Raw genomic sequence first — 20,394 nt, forward strand, 5'->3', positions numbered from 1 at the left:
TGGATGTATGGATGGATGTTTGTTTGAAGATATCTCCGGAACGGTAACGGATCTTGATGAAATTTGGTACAGATAAAAAAAAAAATTTAAATTCCGGACGGAGTCGTGCTCGACAATTAGTAATAAATAAGTACCTTGCTATGATAATTTTGAACATTTAAATTTCAATAACATAAAAATTTAAATAAATACCTAAATAAATTTAATTTAAAAATAAGCATCAACAATATCGAATCGTAAAACAATTTTAATGTCATATTTTCTATAAAAATAACATAAAAGATTTTATTTAGTTCTTCTTTACGTAATAATAAAAAATGTTAAATTAAATTAATCAATTAAAAATTGTTAAATGTTAAAATAAATTATCATGAAACAGATTATGTTAAAATATATATGAAAAACAAAAAGGGAGAAATTAATCGCTGCGTATTTAAAACAACAAAGGTCAGAGGAAATTATATTAGCATCAAAATTGAGGTGAATTGCGTATTGAGTAGAGCTTAACGTGCGTTTCCACTGTTAGAACATACACACAAGCATATCGCTATCGCCAATTCGTTAGAGGGAATGAATGAAATGAGCGTATGTTTCTGTTGAAAACTCACGATACGGCAACATATAGAACGTATAGAGTTTCAAATAATTCGCTCGTTCGTGTTTCGCACTAATTGAGTGCTTTCAAAACGCATATTTGTGAGTGGGTCGATGTACTGTGTGGGTCGAATTTCAGATTATTAGCTTTTGTCGATCCTCCGTTAGAAAATGCAGAACCTAATTTTCATTTGATCTTTGAAGCATTTTTACTAATTCCAAGTTGATTAAAGTCGTAAAATCAAACCAATTTATCGAATAATTTATTCTTTTGAATATAGGAAAGATTTTAAGTAATGGATATGAATTTGTGTGTTTTAATAAAAAATACACGAAGTGTTTTAGACTTAACATTAGATCGGAACTCTAGTCTCTAATGGATTGTCTAAAGTAGGCCGTGGCTGAAATCATATGGCGCTGGCGGAAAATAATAGAAGAGCCTCTACACAAAAATGTTTAAAAAAAAATGTTTTGTATATATTTTCCGCCCCAACATTTCTGTAGATGGCTAAAAAAAGACGGAAGTTATGCTCTCAGATAACATTGAATTTCGTTCTTTGTTCTTAATCAATTTTGTTATTAATTTATGCCAGAGACGGCGTGTGTTGGGTTGCTATTCCTATACCCTTTCGCATTGACAGTATGATTTTGGGCCTGTAACTAGAAAGTGTTAAAAATACGTGTAAAGAGAAAGTAGTACAAACTCGTAAACATTGAGAAAAATGCAAGAACTTAACATGTGAATAAGAATAAAATAAAACAACATTAAATTTATTTTCATGTGTTCTTAACAAAATATGTCCAACAAAGTGTTTAAAGGTCTAGGAAAAGATGGATGGATTGTGTGAAAGATCGATCAGTAGGACAAAAACCAGAGTCGGATAAGAACAAGGATATGTTGTCAAAGCTAAAAGATAGCTGAAGGCTATAAGCAACAAAGTGTGTAAGATAAAGTTGTGAGACGTTCCCGAGGGGGCAATGGCCGGGTCTTTTGTGTATTGGAGTTTGGGAAGCCAGTCACGTCGCGCCGAGATCGACAATATGATGTTTATATAAACAACACTCAGTCATAGCATCGAATCAACGAATGAACACGTCTCACGGATATAGAATGTAATGGTGGCCATTATTTAGATAGGATATCGGAATCAAATTAAAAGAATCTTGCTCATTTTAATTTTTGAGTTTTAAGTTTAAGTTTTTAGTTTTAAGACTTATTTCTTTCTTTCTTATTTCTTTCAAAATTAATCTTATACATTTTTATATGATTTAAGAAAGCATAAGCGTGTAATAATTGTTTCATTACCGATCTTTGGAATAATGAATGCAAAATTATAAATACCTAAACCTAGTGCTATAAATATACTGTTTTCTAGTTTGCAGTTCTTTGTCCCATTATCCCACAGAAAAACAAATCAGTTTTCCTCAATATTAACAACAATTTTACGCATTATCACCAAGATTTTTAATAGGTCCTGTTTGAATATTCTTTAAATGTTTGGTACACTTCCCAAATAGACGGTGCATATTTCTCTACTTCATTAGCATATTATTTTCATTATCAAAAATTCGTACTAGTACAGTTTTTTTAGGATGATCTTCGATCTATAATCCATAGTATGACGCCATATGACGTCATACGTCATGCTAAGTCAGGAATCAGGCGCTAGTAATAAATGACAACATTTAACGTTGCGATACATACGATGACATGTATTAATTGTTTTACATTTATCAATAGATGTTTCCAAGATGAAAACACACATTCATTTGATTGTTCGTTCATTAATTTTTTATGTAAACTGAATTCCATTTGTGTGAAGTGATTATCGTAATTTCACGTTGATGTCTTTTGGAAGAATTCGGTGACGTCGTAGCAAAGGGTGCTCGTAGGCACAACCGTAGACTGATAGAAAAGACTTCTATAATGACGGAGAAGTTGACACACGTCATTGTGCCTGCTGTCTACAGCTGCGTGTCGGACAACCTCACAGCAGTTACCAGCCTCGCGTCATTTAAAAATTGATTAAAATCTTGGCTTATCCAGACAGCTTTGTATACATATGAAGAATTTTTTGACTAAAAGAAATTATAATAATTTGTGTGTTCATTCTTTTTTAATCAAATTTCGGTACAAAAAATTATTCATTATCTCTTTTTTTCTGATAAAGAATGGAAGAGATGACAATATGTAAGACTAGGGTATTAGATACTTACGGTTTAGAAGACTTTTACTTTAATGGCAGACGCCAGAAACAATAACATCTGTTGCACGAAAGTGCCGGATCGACCGGTGAAATACCACGACCACACACTTGCGTGAAGTGGAATTAATTCCACGTTTCGTCTGATGAGTGTGCGTTCCTGGAGGTCTTTAGTCCCTTTTCCCTTCCCATCCTTTTCTTATAAGGAACGGATGGGATACTTGTTTATGGGGGAGTGGATTTGATGAAGGAGGGGATTCATAGTAAGAGGAAATATTATCTTTTTGTAGGTTTGCTCCTCCCTCGATTAAAGGTAGGCAATTAGTCTGTTAATGTAGATGTCCATGGGTAGCGGTCGCTTCGCCATTTTGGCGAATTCAGGTGGCCGCTTGCTCATTTGCCATCTTATAATACAAAAATATACTTGTAACCGTTGAACATGTCTAAAGAATAGTTTGCTTAGGATATTGTCTAATGGAAATCCGTAATTTTTTAACTAAATACATATCTAAGAAGTATTTATTTTATACATTATGTAAATAGTTATACATAGGCTAAGCAATGTTCTTAGTATCGTAATTGCGGACTCTCTCCCGACTCGGAGAGTCGCGGTTTCACTATGTCGGTATGTCGCATGACATGAGTCAGGCGAAAGTGACCACTCGGTCAGAACGTACGCCACGACTGATATGTTTTAAATGTTCATTAAAAAGTTTTATCTTACATCTGATACTACGTATAACTTAATCCTTATTGCACTCAGTCTTTCAATTCACTCATAGTGTAGTTAAAGTATGAGAAATTTACACTAAAGAATCTTATTTAGTTACCAATTAACAATTAATTAATACTTGTATTTGTTGTTTCTATTTCTTCAAAGGGAATGAGAGAAATGATAATATGTTTTTATACATGTTTCTCGACAGTGGAAACATTTTTACGTACAGTATGAATGACATCATATCCGCTATATGTTTCGAAAGTCGATATCGAGCGTTCAATTTCCGAACGATTTCTTACGAGCCTATTAGGATCGTAATTTGCCCACAATGCATGACGCACTTCCCACACATTGAGTATTGTTTTGTTTATCATAACATGGGATCAATGAACACGATCTAACCCAGCTAAGAAATTGTTTATGTTTATTTATTACTTAACTAGCCGTTGTCCGCGACTTCGTCAGTGCAGAATTAAAAAAAGTAGCAGTAATAATAATAGTAAAATATTCGCTCAGGTCACGTTAAAGTTTAATAACACTTTTGTTTATCATATTTTAATTACTTATTTGATAAAAATTGACTCAGCTGTATTCGTTGTAATATTACACGTAACTATAAACAATGAGTTAAATGACACTATTAATTCTTATTATTGTTTTTAATGAGATATTTTTTTTCTATACTGCCAGGATATAAAAATTATACATAAGAATTTCAGAATCAAATTTGTATATAGCCTTTGTTTAAAAAAAAAAGCTTTTAAAGTAAATTGATATAGCATTGGCGGTGCATTTGGCAAACACTCGATCCTAGCCCACGTATAACATTAAACTTACAAGAAACTGCTCTTAGTTATATTGTTGCATTTTAGTTACGTCGATGTTACAACTACAAGTGCTTCAGTTATACAATGTGGCAAACTTTAATTTATAGTAAAGTTCTTTTTAAAATGTTGTATGAGAAATTTTTCATAAACTTTTTATTCAAATTATTTCGTTTCTATATGTTGAGGTGGAAAAATCTTAAAGTAAAAAAAAATTCTACAAACTACTGTTCGTCATTTTGTAATCGGACTTGACTGTCAAACGGTAATAATAATTTTTCTCTTTGAACAGTTTATAATATGGCTGTTGAATTTCTCAATCGGTTGATTTGTTTTTTGAATTAATGTACAAGTTTCAAAGTTTAATCACCTGCATTAAACATTAAAACTAGCGAGTTAAAGCGGTATCGAACGATTCGATGTCTGCAGAGGTCACCGCTATCGAGCAGTGAAAGTGCTTCCGACATAGTATCAATGACCTTTATTTGTAGATCATCCATTACGTGCTTTGATACTTTCTTCCTTTAAAAATACCTGATTATAATAATCTGATTAACTGTGGAATAACTTTTTACGCAATATAGTTATGCGAGTTTCTTGAAGCTTCGAAGGAGTACTTAGTAAAGCGTCAATCTATGTTCGTTGAATTTACACGAATACTGTTATCAGTTACAACTCTATAATTAGAATAACAACTTTATTTTAAAATGGAACTATAACTTTCACTTCACGTAAGCTCTGATGGGATTAAACTATAAATTTGTTATATTAAACATATATAGATAAGTGTCACAAAATCTTATTATGTTAATTTACATTGTAACGTTAATAGGACGTTGTAACAATCGTGACATTTACAGTGTGACACTTTCGAATGTCGCAGAGATCAGAGATAAACAATGTTCCAGTATGTTTTAAGCGTGATTTCCAACGCCGAAATATCTGTACAAAAGACGGTAGGATACAGATGACTAGTGATACCATAAGGAGTTTGTAATACGGATTATGATTAACAATATCAGCTTGCCCTTTTCCCTACGGGAGGGTCGGCATAATATTTACTACTGTTCCATACATCTCTATCAGCCGTCATACCTGACTTGACTTCTTTATTATGCATATCCAGTTTCAAAAAAATTGAGAATAATAGTGATTGAAATCCTGATTCGCTTGGCGCAAGATAGGAAGAAATTCGCTAAGCTGACAGCCAACCTCCAATAGTGGAGAGGCACAAGAATTCATAGAAAAAATTATTGTTCTGTTCTAAACTTCATGATCACTACTTGTTTAGTGAAATATACTTTTTATTCTTTACTAAACCTTATTGATAACATATTAATTTAGTCTCTGTTGCTCTTAGATTTAAAGTTTAATTTAGCTTAAAATAAATGTACGAGCTGGTAAAGTTCTAGTGATATCAAGCATCCACACCTTTCACTAGCTAGTCAGCTCTTGCGTCACTCGGTTTGAGACAAGAGTTCACTCACTCTGCTCGTTGCGACATGACTTTTGAAGTAACACAAAGGAGTATTAGTTTATTCTTTCGCAATACAAATAACAAACCAACTACTAAAGCTTTTAAATGTAAATAATCTTCAGATATGCTGATGTAATTCTATTCGGGATTTTTTTTTGTACAACGTAATCTTATGTGTAGGCATTTCATTGTCAAAGTTATTTACTATATTACACGTTTCTTTGAAATATGTCATATATTTCATGTACTATTTACTCATGTCTTACTTTTACGGCGTACGTGTTTTATGTAGATTAAATTCTGAAAAGTATGTAAGATAATAACTTACCGTGGATTTCTGAGACCAAAATCTCTGTATAAAACGTAACGTTATCCCTGTCATTATCTTTGACACATCAGAGATAACAATATGCTTAAAACGGAGATGGTGGTCTCAGAAACTAACGGTTAATCGCGTTATTTATTTTGTAAAAAACATTGACTAAACGTCATCATAATTTTCATCATAATTAATTTATTATTTTTCTATTATTCATATTCATACATAATATGTAAATATTTTTAAATTACGGCGCATCTTGCGTAGGATTGATGTGCGGATATTACGTAAGCTATAATCATTCCATTGTGTGCATGATAATCAGTTACTTTCTCCACACTTCGTACCAGTTGGTTTGCGTTTCGGTCTTTTTTGTGAGTGTAGTAACTCTACGAAATATACTATTGACTATTATAATTGTGGTATAAGGCATATTTTAATTAATAACATGAAATATTTCGCCGTTAACTTCTTAAATTCTGTCCAGTGTTGTTGTTTGATGGACCAACAACTCTATATAGACACGAAACCGCCAAAAATAAACACTATGCTTAAATTTCTAGATTTATCGGTCATACTCGTAAGTATATTTTTTATTTGTTTAATCTCTGGCATATAAAAAATATTTTAGAGTTAATTAATCGATTCAAGAAACATAAGGTCGTTAAAACAGAATCGATTTTCTTGATAACAAACATCTCTGTGCTGTATTATTGACATCGAACGATTTTTTCGCGAATTCCTTTGCTGTTCTGTGAAACATTTAACACTCTTGAAAATAAAATTTTATATATTGTTATAAGGATATTATCCTGCTTTAATTACATCATATTGTAACGTATTTACGATTCGTCAGGTGCCCGTCTGACATGTCAATACAACATCGATATTCCGGAGCTATGCGCTGCGCATGCGTCCTCGCGCCACTTCGTGTGGGGCTTTCCCGCGCATTCCAAATCACGTTGCAAGACCATCGCTATTTTTTTATTTATGACATTTGTCTTATTGGAATGATGTACGGGTTAAGCATAGAATAAATTAACTAACTAGCGGTCGACTGCGACTTCATCATCGCAGAATTAAAAAATACCTTCCCGTCAAAGTTCCGTCAAAATCGGTCCAGCTGTTTCGGAGATTACTCGGAACAAACGTAGATTTGCGGAAAGACAGACAAAAAAAATCAAAGTTAGATTTTCGCTATTAGCAATGCAAATACATCATGTTCGCGAATTATTTTTGTGAATATTAAATACGGACACTTCAATTATATTAATCGTATAGATAGATAAGCGAGTTTATTTTCAGAAACCAGCACTTTCACAAAAAAATCTTACACTTTTCGGTGTTCGATTCGATTTCCCTGAGGACTAATTTTAGATTTCAAGGAGCCATTTAAATCCGGACAAAGCCTCCTAAAATATTTGCAAAATCCCGAGTAAACTTCACCGTCGCCCGTAAATAAGACCCGAGAGAAAATTATTTCAAAATATTTACGCATTTGCCAGTTGCTTGCGGCTCAAAAGATTTGTGTCCTTTGCCTTTAGCTCGCAAAAGCGCGGCGCCGAGATTAATTAGGGCCGTATTTTAATTTTGTACATTCGAGCTTCTATTGTCTCGGGAAATAAGTAATTTTCGGCTGTTTGACATAAATATTAAAGGAGTATTTACATTTTAATTAGAGCAAAATATATTTAAACGTAAAATAGAATATATGTGTGCTTATGATATTTTAATTAAGCAATCAAATAAACGCGACAGACAAAAGGTTTTTTTTGATACGCCTTTTTTAACCTTTTTATATCAGCCCTTTGATATAAATAATATTTCTAAAAATTATCAAGATGTTGTTGGTGGTGGTCGATTAATCAAAAACATCAAGGTAAAAGCCTCGCCTCGCCCATTTATATTAAGAGTCCAAAGATAATAAAGTGGGCTAGGTACTTATTATTTAAAAAATGTAACGTTAAATCTCACTAATTTTATTTATTATCTTACTAATATTATAAATGCAAAAGTTTAGATGGATGGATGGATATTTGTTTGAAGGTATCTACGGAATGGCTCAACGGATCTTGATGTATTTTGGCACAGATGTAGAACACAGTCAGGAAGAACACATAACGACGGAGTCGCGGGCGACAGCTCGTAATCATATAAAGGTTGCTTCGTCTTACAGTATGTTTGTCACAAAACATTACCACGAATCGTGTAAGTCGGGCCTTTGTAAAATCATATTTTTTCTCATCGTACGGTTATAGAGAATCCGTTGTAAAAATATCTAAAAAAAAGGACGTCTGACTTCTAGTGAGTAAAACTTTCTTCCAAAATATATCTTCCAATAAATTTATTGTTAGAGCACCGGCAGTGGCATTAGACTAATAAATTTCCAATTACCTAATAAATTTAAACGCAGCATCGTCAATCGGGCACGAACTTACAAGTAGCCACTTAACCTAAATTCGTTCATAGCTGAAACGAGCGTAATATTCGTTACATGATTTATTTTAAAGTAATAATATATTAAAACATATGATCTACTAAAAAAAATCAGACTTTTGTACCACAGATATAGTTGATGTTTTTTTGGATATAAAAGCTTGTGTGCATTCTCAGTACATCCTTCACAAAGTTCATTAAAATCTTATCAATTGCTTAGGCACGCAAAGAGGATAAAATCATAAATAATAATTGTTATTTGTAACCAAAGAATATAACGTGACATTAGAATATAATTCAAACATTCAAAACATCTAATCTTGTACTAGATGTTTTTGTAAATTTGGCTTACAATTCGTTGGCTTACAATTCGATGGCTTACATTTTCACATCTATAGTTATAGATTTCAAAGAGACCTATTATATTGTTCCATATAGAACTACAAATTAGTTTTATTAATTAACCTCGAATATAATTAATGAAATAACATAATTTATTACAAGGCCGATTTCCAAACAAGTAGACCTTACCATCTGTAACTAACAATGAATCACGTCGCAAAACTTCATACAAATATAGCTTTGGAACATTAACTGAATATTAAATACGTTCTCGTATTAACATGTATACACCATATTGCTATTTCAGTTTCTTCAAAGGGAATGAGAGGTATAGCATATTGTTTTTGGACAAATGTTTCAGCAGTCAATACCCACGGTTGTAGAACAATGCCACACATTGCCTTTGTTAAATTCATTTGTTTCTCTTTTGATCATCCTCAAAAGATTTCGCTACATCTATATCTTTATATATATAAAAGAAAGTCGTGTTAGTTACACTATTTATAACTCAAGATCGGTCGAACTGATTTAGCTGAAAATTGATGGGGAGGTAGCTTAGAATCAGGAAAAGGACATAGGATAATTTTTACCCCGGTTTCTATTTTTTATTCCGCGCGGACGGAGTCGCGGGTAAAAGCTAGTACTTAATAAAATTGGATTGTCTGTATGTAATATTGAAAAAATGACATATTTCGAACACATTCCGGGAAACCTCTGAAACGGCTTGCCCGATTTTGTTGGGACTTTGCGGGAAGGTAACTGATGCATTCGGACTAGTTATTTATAAAAGTAAATTACTAATAGAATGTTTAACTGATGAAATAATAATACTGGCCGTAAATACGATTTCTTTATCTATTATTAAAAAAATTCTGCTTAAAAAGCCTTTTAAACAGAATTTTTTTAGAAGCCAGTTATTGTAGAATAGTTACATAAGATTCATTACGCTAGCTGGCAACGGCTCTTTTCTTTCGTTGTACTTTCCTTTCTAATTTATTAGAAAGGAATTTCTAATTTTTTTATACAGCTGTTTATACAACAAATCTTTGCATAGCTGTTTATTATGTTTCTGAAATCACGACACGATTATGACTTTAAACTTTTCTACATCCGGAACGTTCACAGCTGTTAGATTTCTCTATCTGCACGTAATTTTAAATTTACAGCTTATTATTTGTGACTAAAACTATATTAAGAATAGCTGTCTCCCGGGACTCTGTCTGCGCGGCATTAAAAAACTTAATAAGTAGCCTATGTGTTCTTCCAGATTATTTTTACATACGCCAAATTTTAACTAGATCCGTTCAGCCGTTCTGGAGAAATCTTCAAACAAACATCCATCTATCTCTATCGATATAAACATTCGCATTTATAATATTAGTAAGATAAGACCCGACAGCTTTTTACATCTAAACAACTATTTCGTATATTTTTCATTAAAGAAACAACTGCTGGTTTGACTTTAACTCTTCTTGTTACCGATCGATATTGTTATGGAGATCGTAAAAGATGTCTCTCTGCGACATTTATATTAATACAGTAGTCGTCATTAATTACAATAGTTGCCTGCGATTAAAGGGTCTCTATTGTTTTCAAAAAGAATGTTAGAGATGACAATATGTTTCAACAATGGAAACTCTTAGGATATTTAAGACTATATAGAAATTTCAATAGTAATGATGTGTATGTGTTTGTTACAGTGCACACAGAGGTGATGCCGTCATGTCAACACGCGCGGTGAGAGCGGCGCTGCTCTGCGCGTGCGCATTGCTCCTGCAATACGGTACGTTCAAATACCAATATCGTCAACTCGGTTATGGTTACTTTTAAAGATATACATGATTATAAAGATTTCCGTAGCTTTATTTTCGTTTCTCTCATACATTCTCAAAATCTTTCGTTTAATTTTATGTACTTTGAAGTCATTTTACAAGACGCAAGCGGTCTTTAACTTTAATTATTTGTATAAATTTGTCGTATAAGTTAAGATCTTAAAATGAAATTGAATGACTCATTATTTTGGAATCCTTCTCATCCCGAACTTAAGACAAAGGATAATTAAATCTGAAATTGCCAAGTTCTCGGAACGAAACTCGAAGCCCGGTGTCAACCATTAGCGTAAATCTTGCCGCGACAAATTTATGTTACTCACGTCAAGATTTTATATTTACCATTAAAATTGTGCTGATTAAATATACAATATAAGTTTGTTTGTTATTATAATTAAAATTTTACTGTAATTAAATGTCAAAGTCTTACGACTAACGGTCATAAGATATAAACATTTGAAAATATGGACCTCGCAACGATTAATGAAATAAAAACGACACGTCGTCGTCACACACATAAAAACGACGTCTTTTGTTCACACCAGGAGGACAACCTGGACCACTTTGAGAATCTATGGTCTAAATATTATTTTCTACTGCAGCTAGCGCCGAGCTGCGAGGCAGATGTCCGGCTGAAGGAGGAACATGTCCGGCGCGCGCTGCGCCTTGTAGCGTAGACGATGATTGCGGGGAGAAGATATGCTGCAACACCGCCTGCGGCCGCGCCTGCGTGGACCCACTCTACACCGGTCAGTTGTCACATACGAAAATACAGTTAAAATTTATTTAACTACACGACTGTACTCTGACTAAATTTTCAAATTAGTATGGTAAACGTCCGTCCCAACAAGGAATCTTCGCGATATTTTTTTTTTACAGAAGTTACTTTCAAATACCGTCTTCTATACTACTATTTGAGAGATGGTCCGATGATGATAGTAACAATAAATAATGTAAGAATTATTAAAAAAATCTTACATGATATTTTATTTTATTTTTTCTCAGGTTGCGAGAACATTAAGATGTCGTCAGAGCGAATCTCCCGCGCATTGCAAGCCGAGAACAGCCGCAGCGGGCGAAGCGCGCCCGGTGTCCGAACACCAAGGTGCCGGGCCTCCGATGGGGAGTTCGAGCCTGTGCAGTGCGACAACGAGATCGTCAGCGCCTGCTGGTGTGTCGACACAGCCGGCTTTGAGGTACAGTTTAGATGCATGTCTCATCATCATCGACAAACATCAACAACAGCGGCGGGTGGGCCTGAGCCTGATGCAGTAAATTTGAACAAGTCGGCCAACTTCAGTTTTAAGTTCGGTCAAAATTAGTCGACTTTAACTTTGGTCAAATAAACAATAAAAGAATAATGGTTCATGGATTGTCGTAACAGATTCCTGGTACTCGAGCACCGGCGGCGTCGCTGGTGAACTGCACGCAGCAGGCGTCGTGCGCGGCACACACATGTCGCATGCTGTGCCCACTCGGCTTCGAGCTGGACCAGCGTGGGTGCCCCCTGTGCCGTTGTCGAGACCCCTGCGCCGGCGTCACCTGCCCCTCGCAGCTCGCCTGCCAGCTCGAGGAGATAGACTGCCTCAAGCCGCCTTGTCCGCCAGTTCCTACATGTATGTTATTTATTTGATTTACTGCAGCACTCAGTCGTTTATTGTTTATTTAGAGAGACCCTTAGTGTAGACTGCTCGTCTCAATCTTCTAAAGGGAGTCACATGCCTCTGAGTGAGGCGGTTTGTGTGCTAATTCCCAATCCAAAGTTATTTAATTATTTCAATTTGTCAGGTAAACGTGGAAGAAGTCTACAGAACATCTGCCCAGCGGGCGAGCCCCTGCTGATCTCTGAGACCAGCCGGCCCTTCCTGTGCGGGACCGATCCTGGCAAGCCCAATTGTCCGCCGCTCTACAGATGTCTGGTGGAGCCAGGTAACATACAATGTTTCACTACTGTAGTCATTCTAACAGTATGAGTAAATTAATTTTTACAGCGATACAACTACTTAAATGTGATGAAATCTATTGTCTACAAATATTCTACTAAAATTGAGCTACCGTGCTATAATTACGTTCACGTCATCTATCTAGAACCGATTCGATCATTTCTCTAATCATCCATTGTTGTAAGTCTTATCTAATTTAATGTGCGTAACCGAAAAGTGACACATAAACGTATGACCGCTAACCACCTAGTCATCTTATTGCTCGTGTTTATGTTTTAAGCATAGGAAACAATTGTCCTTATTTACCAGGCGTTTCTTCTAGGTAATGACTATGGAGTGTGCTGTCCTGCATCTCTGGAGCTCCAAAAAGCTGGTACCTGCCCTGCTGTGGATCCCACTGCGGAATTGGAGTGCGGTACTCCTTGCGCACATGACTTGGAATGTCCTTCAATGCAGAAGTGCTGTGATGGAGGGGAGTGCGGCCGACACTGCAGCCTCCCACACAATGTAACCATGTGCACTCAGCAGAAAATGTTGGCAGAACTGCTTGTGGTCAGTGAGAAAGAAGGGAGAGGATACGTACCACAGTGTGGGGAAGATGGAGCGTTTATATCGAAACAGTGTTCCAGAAATGGACTTGTATGCTGGTGAGTCTTATTTGAGTTAACAAGATATGTGTACCTTTATCTGATCAGAGAATTTTTTGTAATGTGTCTGTCTATAAATAAAAACAAGTCTATGGTATAAGTTGACAATATTAATTTCTCTTGAACTCTAGGTGTGTGGACTCCGACGGTAATAAGTTACGTGGCTCAATGGGCCCCTCGGCGTCAGTGCACTGTTCGCCCGTGCCTCGCCCAGCGCGCACCGGGGCTAGGAGTCTGACCGCCTGCGCCCGGGCTCTCTGTGCCGGCGTCTGCGAGTACGGCTATAAGAGCGGGGCCGACGGCTGCCCCAGCTGCGAGTGCGACGACCCTTGCTCCGGCTACCCCTGCTCTGAAGACGAGGAGTGCATCAGGGTCAAGGATTCGGATTGTGTTGGCGAACTCTGCACTGGATATCCTGTTTGTAAGTTGTTTATTGGGGAATACTTGATAAATAACTTTAGGAATAACTTCAGGAATTACCAGCCCTTTCATGATTAGTCAATCTAATTATACAAACAAATTTCGTCAACGAAACAGGTCGACCACGAGTATCGTACGAGAACCCGTGTGCAATCGGCACGCCGGCGACTGACCAAGCGGGTAGCGTACTAAACTGCGAAGTGGACGCCGACTGTGTCAACGGTCACATCTGTCAGCACACGCGGCGCAGCGGCCACGCCGTCTGCTGCCCCGAGCTAGCCGCCGACAACTCCACCGACACCGATAATGTCGAAGTAACAAAACACATTTAGATTTTTTTAAGCTTAAAATCCCTAACCTATTATGTGAAGAATATCATGTTCAAAAAACAAAAGGCCAATTTAATACCCTACTTAAAGAGCAAGCAAATTAATCATGATCAGTTACTTACTTGTAAACTTTAGTCAGAAATTTTATCTGTATTCTTTTTTTTAGATAAACTTCGAAGTATGCGGTCCGGAAGTTGAAGCGCTATGTGGTCTGAATTCAACTCGTAGCTGTCCTGAGGGCGCGTGTGAGGGTAACCTGGTCTGCTGCTCCACGTCCTGCGGCCCGCTTTGTGTAGACCCTGACAAGCTGCGGCTGCAGTCCGACAGAGTGGACGATGCACCTACTAGTGAGTGAAATGAGCTTTCAGTTTCAGTATTTCCTTATTGCGGATGTCCTCTTTAAAAATCTGATTATCGTACTGTACTTACGTTTGTACATTTGTTTTCACCTGTATTTTCTAGTAGTATAGCAGTTGTATAATCTGTACATACCTTTGTTTTAAAACAAATGTTGCATGATCTTGTTATTTGAATGATAAACTTTTTCACCAAGGTAACTGAAGAATTCATTAAACACCTTTGAATTCATTAAATATATTGAGGTAAATTTAAATAATCGTTACCAGTGTGCGAATATCTGCGCGACTTCGACGAGAAGATGGAAGGCACTGTGGACGGCATGAAGCTGGCTCTGCCGGCGCCGAGCTGCGCGGCTGACGGCGCGTACCGGCCGCAGCAGTGCGCCGCCGGCCGCTGCTGGTGCGTCGACTCTTTCGGCACAGAGATACCCGACACCAGCACCAACAATGCTTCCTCAATAGATTGCGAGAAGTGAGTAACCTCTTACTATTTATGACTTCCTGATATGGCTACTTCTGTTTTTTATCAAATTCATTGTTTAAGCGGACAAATAATTTTTACTTAATTGCTTGTTGCTACAACATCGGAAAGACCATTTATTATCTTGTTGTCTTCTTCAGGTAAATTAACAACTTTACTTTCCAACTATGTATCCACAAATTGTTGAATAGTTTTTAAGATACGAACGAAATATCATATTATAAATGTAAATTTACCATATAGAGTACGAGCCGAGCTGTCCTGCTTGGAGCTGACGTGCCGCATGGGCTGCGACTACGGATTTGAGCTGGGCGCAGAGCGCTGCCCGACCTGCCGCTGTCGGGACCCCTGCGCCGGTGTCTCCTGCCCCCAGGGCCGCGCCTGCGCACTCGTCGATGTCGCATGCGACGCTGATTACTGCCCTCCTGTGCCAGCTTGTTAGTATAACAAATAAGACCATTTGTTATAATTTAAAATACGTTAAGAGTTCTCGAATTATAAATTGAACATCGTTCAGGTTTGCCTCGCAAACCGGGGCAGTGCCCGTACCTGGTGCCGGCAACTGGCTCGTGCGAGTGGGCGTGTCGCGCGGACGCGGAGTGCGGCCCCGGACAGCGCTGCTGCGCCACCGGCTGCGGCACCGCCTGCACCGCCGCAGTCCATCTCACCGCCTGCCAGCACACCAGGTACGTACAACACCACAATGCAACGCACACAAACAGTACACATGAACTGCTCATTGACACAAGCTGTAATACAGATTATAAACCACCAGTCGAAGATTTATTCGCTCAAAGCATCATAGTCAATTTGTTACTGATTAATACCTGTTTACATTGTTAGGGCATTAGCTCTACACACTGCAGCTGAGAAAGGCAGCCCACCCTCGTGGACGTGGATACCGGAATGCGAAGAGGACGGAACTTACAAGAGAATACAATGCAAGGAGTCCGAGAAGATTTGTTGGTGCGTCGACTCGGCTGGTAATGAGGTGAGTTAAAATAGGACAGTCGTAACAAGTTTCGATATTTACAATTTTCCTTACGATAAATTACACAATTATCCTTAGATTCCTGGAACTAGATCGACGAACTCAACGCCATCTTGCGACGCGCCCGCGCCTTGCCCCGACCCTGGCTGCAACCAGGAGGAGGTGTGTGCGCACGGCCCGGAGCTGGACGACCGCGGCTGTCCCACCTGCGTCTGCCGTGACCCCTGCGCCGACGTCAACTGCAGGCACGACGAGACCTGCGAGCTGGTGCCATTGGACTGCGATGTTTGTACCACACTATATTCTTTTCCTCAAATTCAAAACACAATCTAGTATTAAGCATAGGCTTCACTATTGTATTGAATTTGTATGAAACAGTTCATCTAGAGTTTATGTAAATAAATGATTTAAGCATATTTAAAGATTAATCTTGAGGGTCAACTTTGTAGGGCGAGACATGCGCCCCGCTGGCCCGGTGTGTGCCAGCGCCGCAGTGCCCGGAGGGTGAGCCGCTTCAGGCGCCAGGCGGAGGCGCGCTACTCGCGTGCGGTCCCCAAGCCGCCTCCTGCCCCTCCACGCACGCCTGCCGCTTCGCCCCGCATGACCCTCAGCCTGCCGTCTGCTGCCCCAAGCCGAGTGAGTCTTTGTCTATTAAAATCATCATCACCATCCTTAAGGATGTTGGTTTCTTTATATATCTCCCAAGTATACCTAATTAGAACCTTCATCTAGTGAAAATAAATTAGTGCTTTACCATAAATCGAAGTTTTTAACACTCAATACTTACGGCGGTACTCTCAGACCATAGTACAATGTTGTCATCTCTTAATAGGAACGGTGTGTTTCGAGAGCAAAGACGAGGGCTTGTGCGAGTCTGGCGGACTGAACGTAACGCGGTGGCACTTCAGTGCTGCGCGCAACCGCTGCGAGCGCTTCACGTACCACGGCTGCTCCGGCAACCATAACAACTTCCGCACCAAGGAAGAGTGTAACGCCGTCTGTCCTGGTACGTCCTGGTACTATCATACCTCCTTACAGCTATGCTAAAGTTTTGTAGCTAATTGTCTATTCAAAGTTAATTGGTCATTAAGAAAAGACTCCCAGAGATTATTTAGATTTAAGTAGCAAAAATGTTACTCATTATTTTGCGACAGTAGGTTAAGAATACAAAATGTCGGATAACTACTTTGTGTTAATTGTTTTTCATATATCCTTTTGACATTATTTTAATTTAAAACATTTTATTTTGGAATAAAATAATAAATTAAAATTAAAACGATTAAGTATAAATAAAAAAATGCTTTACTTAACTCATCATCCCGGAAATTATTTTATTTTAATTATGTTGCTTTTAACAGTGGAGGAGGTAACATCGAAACTAACAAAAGAGAAGAGTCGAGAAATTATTGGCCAAAACGGAGGCATGTCTATTGATTTTTTATATCACCCGAGCACGTGCTCATGTATGATCATTTAAACTAATCACAAAGGAGCACGTGTCTTTAACATTATCCGTGTGTATGATATGGTGGTTAACATTTATTATTGCTTTTAGAACGTTGAATGAATATTATTTGTGTACTTGTTATAATATGATGTGAAATTTTGAAGAATATTGACTATGATCAATGTAACTAAATTTAAAACAAGCAATATGTAGAAAATAATTTTGTGTCGGTAGCACCAAATTGTATAACATTTTATAATCGTTTGAACCGATGTAGCGTTACTAAAATGTAGTTAAATCACTTATTTAAGATCCACCTCATACAGAAACTGGTCGCTTTTCATTAACAAAAAATGGTCGCTGTTTAATTTTTTTTTTGTTTTTGTACTAATGTTTCGGCAGTAGAAACCTACGGAAACATTTTCCAGCAAATCGTATTACGACACTTGAATGTTTACATAAATAAAAAAAAATCCTACTGATGGAAAAGCATAATTTTAATATGTGCTCACTCTTTATCTTTTTATTTATTTATTTAATAGTATTAAGTCCTTGCGAGAGACTTCGTGAGAAGAACGAGGCGGCGACGCAAAAGTACGGCAAGGGTAGTTTCATCCCCGAGTGCGATGCGGCCGGCGGATGGCAGCCCGTGCAGTGCATGGCACATATTGGTAATTGTTTATTTCATCTATAGTAAGCTTAATAAGTCTACTTGTATTTATTTTGATCGCAACTTAAACTTTAAATATGTTGTAATTTTATCTTGTTCAAATCTTGGGTTTGTTGAAAGTAATGTACGTTTGCAAACATTTTTACACAATGTTGTTTTCACACACAATTATAGCTACTACTTTTTCACTGAGAAAAAAAAATGCAGGCAGTGTAAATTCAAAAGCCGAAATAAATTAACAAAACATATTGCGATCTCTTTTAGTCTTTCAGCAGGGGCACTCATAGTTTTGTTGTATGTTGTGTATTAGACGTGTGTTGGTGTGTGAGCGCACGCGGAGAGCCGCAGAAGGGCTCGCTGGTGCGCGGCGCGCGGCCTACATGCAACTTCCGTCAGGCGCGCAAATGGATGCGACGAGACCCCGACGACGAACGAGCCAGAGCAGATGAAGGTATTTTAACACCAACACTATGATAATTGTTCGTCTCTTTACTGTAATTGGTTGAATTTTATTTCTTTTCTTTAAGATATTAAATCCATTCTCACTCAACAGTCTCTGGCTAATCTTTAATACATAATCTAATCAGTAAATGGCTTCTCTCCTCAGTAGAGATTTTACAAAATAAATCTAGAAGTATATTAGTGCCGGTTTACTTAAGCTTCTTCTGTCCCTTACTCTTTAATATTCACTACACGAAACTGAGTAGGAGCTTCGATTAAGTTAAATTAAAATGAAATTTAGATAAGTGCCGATTTAATGAACACTTTCAATGTCTATCTTCAATGCGTTATAAATACTTTTAATTATTGAACCAAAACAAGCGCTTGTAATAATTTTAACGTATTTTTCATTTCAGTGCTAGAAGAATTAATCCGTCAGATGACGTCATACCGAGTAGAAGAATTAGAAGAGGAAGATCTAGAGGATGAGATAGATATTGAACAGTCGAAAGAGAGCACTACGGACTCTGCTGCCGTGCTGGTGTCCGAGGTGGTGGAGCCCCGCTTATCGCAGACCACGCGTCATGACGCGCCCGTAGTCATCTCAGACAAGATCGTCTTCAAAACAAAATGTCAAGTTTTGTTGGAAGAAGCGGAGAAAGGTAAAGGACCTTTACATGATGAAAAGTGAAAAAATGTAGTTCTAGTGGAGATGAATTCATTTTATTGAACACTTGACTTTGGCTCACTTACAATTTCACAAAACTCTGTGACAACTGAGATCTTTAATAGTTTCACAATACTTATTTTACCGTCATACCAATAAACACTTACACACTGTTTTATCCTACAGGAAACGAAGGTGTAGAGCCGCGGTGCCTATCAGATGGCTCCTTCGCACCGCAGCAATGCGCCCGCGGCCGCTGCTGGTGTGTGGATGCTGCGGGCCAGCGCCGGCAGCCGCAACCTGCCACCGCCACGTGTGGTAACTACTCACTTCCTCACATCTGGTACTATAATACAAAGATACGAACCCACAGCCTAAGGATCTGAAGACATCACACGCTCAGAGTCGGGCTATACAAAACGCTGAACATATGTGTCAAATATCCTTCAAGTAAAATTAAATTCCTCAAAGTTAATTTTTGTAAACTCACTCTTTTCACAACAGACTTGTACCCTAAATATAATTATCTGTGGTTGTTACAGAAATGACGCAAATTGAATCAGCAATACTGGAATTGGAGCTAGTGGGAGCGAGTAACGACGAGGGTGAGAGAGCGCGCGCGGCGCTGTCAGCGCGCCTGGCGACGCTGGGCGCGCGCGTGCCCGTCTCCGTGCAGCGCGACCAGCACGTGGTCCGGCTGAGAGTGCAACTTGCCGGCCTCAGGGCTGCCGACATGGCATTCCATTTGGAGAATATGGTCAGCGTTACAATCCAAAACTAGAAACTTTTAAAGTGTTTTTTTATATTTACAGATCTTTTTTTTTCAAGATGTGGGGTTCGGGGAATTTCAACAAAATATTCCAATAATGGATATATTCCGTGTCTATTTAAATGTACCTTTAATGAATAATATTTTTTCAATTAAAAGGATGGGGTCTCAACAAGTAATTATAATTCCGACTTTTTTACGCACAACTTTAGTGATTATTTTTTAAACAGTGTATCCTAATTTATTGTACAGGTTAAAAAAGAGAAACTAGCGGGTGTTCGTAAGTCAGATTCTGGGGTGCTGGGCGCAGACGTGATCCGCAGCGAGTACCGGCTGGCCGTGCCCGCGCCCGCTCTGCAGCAGCGAGAGATCGTCACTGAGTCCACGGTAAGTACACGTCCAAGTACAACATAGCAGACAAATGCAAATAGCAATTTTCATTATGAGACTTATCAAGAAAGTTGAATATCTTTTGCTACTTTAT

At 37.8% G+C, this 20,394-nt stretch overlaps 1 protein-coding gene across 3 annotated transcripts in view; it reads left to right on the plus strand.

Annotated features, from left to right (window-relative positions):
- The window catches only part of LOC106721428, a 44,383-nt gene that overhangs the window by 23,359 nt on the left and 630 nt on the right, over positions 1-20,394 (plus strand). Inside the window, exons 2-24 of one of the 3 annotated variants that reach the window (XM_045682039.1) lie at positions 10,618-10,700; positions 11,349-11,495; positions 11,752-11,942; positions 12,131-12,362; positions 12,535-12,675; positions 13,012-13,336; positions 13,468-13,757; positions 13,874-14,070; positions 14,252-14,432; positions 14,712-14,916; positions 15,169-15,362; positions 15,443-15,611; positions 15,769-15,916; positions 15,995-16,201; positions 16,366-16,552; positions 16,749-16,922; positions 17,275-17,337; positions 17,906-18,034; positions 18,344-18,484; positions 18,891-19,136; positions 19,328-19,459; positions 19,684-19,898; positions 20,163-20,297. In XM_045682039.1, coding sequence (XP_045537995.1) covers positions 10,640-10,700; positions 11,349-11,495; positions 11,752-11,942; positions 12,131-12,362; positions 12,535-12,675; positions 13,012-13,336; positions 13,468-13,757; positions 13,874-14,070; positions 14,252-14,432; positions 14,712-14,916; positions 15,169-15,362; positions 15,443-15,611; positions 15,769-15,916; positions 15,995-16,201; positions 16,366-16,552; positions 16,749-16,922; positions 17,275-17,337; positions 17,906-18,034; positions 18,344-18,484; positions 18,891-19,136; positions 19,328-19,459; positions 19,684-19,898; positions 20,163-20,297 — 4,110 coding nt within the window. In that variant the 5' untranslated portion in view covers positions 10,618-10,639. The remainder of the gene's footprint in view (positions 1-10,617; positions 10,701-11,348; positions 11,496-11,751; positions 11,943-12,130; positions 12,363-12,534; positions 12,676-13,011; positions 13,337-13,467; positions 13,758-13,873; positions 14,071-14,251; positions 14,433-14,711; positions 14,917-15,168; positions 15,363-15,442; positions 15,612-15,768; positions 15,917-15,994; positions 16,202-16,365; positions 16,553-16,748; positions 16,923-17,274; positions 17,338-17,905; positions 18,035-18,343; positions 18,485-18,890; positions 19,137-19,327; positions 19,460-19,683; positions 19,899-20,162; positions 20,298-20,394) is intronic. The other 2 variants (XM_045682040.1, XM_045682041.1) reach the window with 2 other exon arrangements.

This window comes from Papilio machaon, chromosome 17 (assembly GCF_912999745.1).
Source record: "Papilio machaon chromosome 17, ilPapMach1.1, whole genome shotgun sequence".
NCBI lineage: Eukaryota > Metazoa > Arthropoda > Insecta > Lepidoptera > Papilionidae > Papilio > Papilio machaon.